The sequence below is a fragment of the Cystoisospora suis genome (assembly GCF_002600585.1).
Source record: "Cystoisospora suis strain Wien I chromosome Unknown contig_2254, whole genome shotgun sequence".
Lineage (NCBI taxonomy): Eukaryota > Apicomplexa > Conoidasida > Eucoccidiorida > Sarcocystidae > Cystoisospora > Cystoisospora suis.
Genome location: NW_027155053.1, coordinates 1338 through 5223, shown reverse-complemented (window position 1 = coordinate 5223; position 3886 = coordinate 1338). Strand labels below are relative to the sequence as shown.

Sequence of the window (3886 nt, the reverse complement as noted above, 5' to 3'; positions counted from 1 at the left end):
ATCTATCTTTAATCTATCCATCGTTAATCGATCTATCTATCTATCTATCAATCATGATATATACGCGCATATGGATATCCGTCGAAACGCACTTGTGTATACCACCGGTGTAACTTCATACACATACATGACTTTATGTGTGTTCTTCTCTCTCCAGTGTATATACAGCGAAGATACGAGGGAAACGAGAGGAGAAGAACATCCTACCTGTAGAGAATCGCACAGCCATACCCCCCTGTTCCTCCTCTGCTTGGAATAGCCGAGAAAACAGCAGAGGCGTAGTCCTGAGTCTTCAATTCTTTCACCAGGAATCGCAATGAAAAAGAGTCGACCTCCTGAAAGGGAACAGGGACGGAAGCCAACAAGTCCGCTCAAGTTGGAGAAAGAAACACTGCAGGAGGGTGCCCACAAGAGACTCCAAATAAAGTCGTGTGGGAGAGAAAGAAAGAGTGTCTCCAAAGAACGGACCTCTACGCCTCGCCTTTCCCTTCTCTCTCTTCGTATGATGTCCGTTCGTCATTCGGCGCATACACATGGCCAGGTGCATTCATAGGGCAACAGATATAGATGCAGATAGACTGCTCTATACACATCCATACAGGTGGACACCTGGGGCCGTATCATATGATAAATACATATATATATATATATAGATGTATATGAAGGAGTACAATATGACAGGCATTATCTACGTGCATACCACGTATACCATATGATACATACTATCTTCGGGTATATGTGGAACTACCTGTATTTCCATATACTGCTAGATGTGTGTACATGCTAAGAGTGTTCCTGACACCTTTTTACTCTTAACTCTTCTTTCTCTCACTATCTTTCCACAGGTATATCGATGCGAGTTGTCCCATGTATCTTTATACATGTCTCTCGCCCTCTATCTATATCAGTCTGTATATCCTAAGCGTGCGTCTATTGTCGGAGATGAAGAAGAAAAGACTCTTCAAGGAAAGAATGGTCTCTAATGAGAAGGAGAGAATAGAAGAGGGCGAAAAAGGTTAAGACAGTAAGCGAGAGAAAAGAGAGATACCTGTAAGCAAGAGATATCTGGAGAGAGATGAAGAAGTTCATGAGAGATGCGAGGTAATCTCATAGACAGCTGAAGATTTGAGGGGTCACAATAGAAGAATCTTCCCCCTCTCCAGGAATCGTTCTATAGACAGAGGAAGAAAAGAGAGACAAAGGGAGAAAGAGATTGAAGAGAAGACCAGACGCGAAGAAATAAGACAGAGTCACAGGAAAGAGAGGATCGAGACGTCTAAGAGAACATCGGCAACGAAGAAGAAAAGAGAGGAGGAGACAGGAGAGAAACAGAGAGAGACATCCAAGAGAAACCTCAGGACTGGAGAAAGAAGCGAGAGAGAGAAAGAAGCGAGAGAGAGAAAGACGAAGAAGAAAAGAGAAAACAAAGAGGAGAGGGAGAAGAAAAGAGAGAAATTATCTGTCTCTGGGATAGATTAGGTCGCAGGAAATTCCCGGAAACAATTGAAGAAAGAGACCCTTTCTACAAGAGATCATAAAGAACTTATCAAACATACCAGTGACAAAAAGATAGAAGAAGAGAAGGAGAGTGGACGTGCACAGAAGAAAAAAGGAGAACGGAAAGCTTTAGCAAAGGCAACAAAGAAGAGAAGGAGAAGAAAGATGACAATAGAAGGCAAAGAAAAGGGCTGTATCCTTCCATGTTAAACGAAAGACGAAGGAGAAAAGAAAAGACGGAAGGAAAGAGAAAAGGCTGCTTTACTGACTAGAGGTAAGCACAGATATATAGAAGGATGGAAAGATATGAAAAGAGCAGAAGACGTGGGAAAAGATGAAGAAGAAAAGTCGACGCTTATAAGATAGCTAGGCAATGGCATTGAGAAAAGAGAAACATGAGGCGACTTCTTCGTCTAGAATAGGGGAAGGAGAGAGGGGCAAGTCATGAGACGTACTCTGTTGAGAATATTGTAAGTCAAGATCCGAATATAGGGCGATGCTGTTCCTGGCGGATGGTCAAGACGGACAGGGGCCGACTGGGAAGAAGCCGAAGAAGAGAGAGGAGAAGAAGGAGAGAAGAGGTAAGAGGGAGAAGAAGAAGAGAGAGAACAGAAAGAAGATAAGAGAGAAGGATGGAAGAAGACACGAGAAGAAGAAGAATGAGACGCCGCGGGGAGCATCAGGGGACAGAGGGACGGTTTTCTCAGTGGGGAAAGAAGATAGTGATTTACTTGACAAAGAGAAGAAGACAGAGAAGAAGAAGTCACAAGAAGAAGAGAAGGACGCATGCTATTATCCCGCTGGGAGAAAAGAGAAGAAGGAAGAAGAGAGGGAGAAGAGCGAGAAACCCAAGACGGTGGATAGCTGGACACCCTCATTGAAAGAATCAAGACAACTCCAGAAGACAGATAGAGAAGAGAGAAAGGAGAGAAGAGAAAATAGAACAGAAGACGTGATAAAGACAAAAGGAGGGTGACGCCCCCAGTTCATTCTTAGAGAAATTTCCCAGCGGAGTGTGCAAAAGAAGAAAGCCTCCCCTTCTGGCACAGAAGGGTGATCCGAAGAGACTCGAGAATCTTCTATCGCAGCACGTAGTAATCTTGCTTTCACCATCAAGATTTGGGTGAACACCGCATCGGCAAGGAAGTCAAACGAAGCGAAGAAAAGAGATAAGGGAAACTGGGGAAGACCACCGTCATCCCCGGGTGTATGTACACCAGAAAAGGCAATGGGGAGGGCAGAGAACCTTTTCTTTTTGCGAGAATCAGATTGCGTGACTGCCTAGAGGGTCAAAGAGGCAATCGGCTAGTGTGTGCCTACTGATCTTGAAGGGAAATTTTGATCTACTTTGTGAGACTGCAGAGAAACCAGTGAAAGGAGAAGTTCCAGGTCTCCAAGTGTCGAACCTCTCCTTCTGGGAGAAGGAAAGAGAAGAGGGAGAAGAAGGGGGAAATCAAGGAGAAAAACCGAGAGAAGGGGGAGAAGAAGAAGAGGGAGAGAGGAGGAGAAGGGGAAGAAGAAAAGGGAGAAGATGTCAGGGGAGAGAAAGAAGCCGACTCCCCGAGTGCTGGGTGTATGTAGTCTCTTCTTCTTGTCGTCTGGAAATCTACAAGAGAAGAAACGAAGAGTTTCCGACCATACACCACCTTCAGTGCCCCGAGGGGAATGGACTTCGAAGAATTCGTGGGCAGAAACACATAGAACAACTTCGGCAAGAAAAAGAATCACAGAGAGAAGAAAGTGAATCGATGGCTCGCCAAGAGAATCGATAGTAGATGCTCCAACTCAACTTCTCCCTACGCACACATGCAACAGTGAGATGCAAGAGCGAAAGAACCCATCCCCCCGTAAGAAAGATTCTGCAAATAAAGAGACTTAGGATCTCTCGTTCACCGCTTTTCTTAGAAGGGAGAGTGCCGACACAAAGGAGAAGAAGAGCCGCAGAGATTTCTTTCTTTTATCTCCTACATCTTGTTAAGAAAAGTCACCAACACGCACACTCGCCGCGTTGCATGAGGGAGGGAGAAGCAAAATAACTAGGGAGAAATTAGATTCTCTTTTCTTTCATCAAGAAGAACTTTCTCGTTCCTCTCTTCTTTCACCTGTGTGTTTTGCTATACATTACATCCATACGTATGTAAGTCTCCTTTCATCCTTTTCTTTTCCGTTGCGACTTTCCTGCTGATCTTTTCTTGGGGTGTGTCTCGAGCTCTTGTACGATCATGGGAGATAGATCTTTCCAGGGTATCTCGTGTTGCCCGCAACAAAGGAGAACATTGCTCCTCGTCCTTTCTTTTTTCTTTCTTTCACTTTCTTATGCGACTTCCTTTTGACGCTCTTCCTTCTATCCTTGAAGATATCGAGATTTCCACCTAGGGGGGGCGAGCTT

General features: G+C 44.6%; 1 protein-coding gene across 1 annotated transcript in view; it reads right to left on the bottom strand.

The window, feature by feature from the left end:
* CSUI_004726 (endonuclease exonuclease phosphatase family protein) overlaps window positions 1-2375 on the bottom strand; it is a gene marked incomplete at its 5' end in the record, with an annotated part of 2991 nt that extends 616 nt beyond the window's left edge. The window contains 3 exons of the mRNA XM_068064911.1: window positions 208-335; window positions 1049-1171; window positions 1953-2375. Of these exons, the coding sequence (XP_067923112.1) occupies window positions 208-335; window positions 1049-1171; window positions 1953-2375 (674 nt within the window). The remainder of the gene's footprint in view (window positions 1-207; window positions 336-1048; window positions 1172-1952) is intronic.
* Window positions 2376-3886: the final 1511 nt, after the last annotated feature.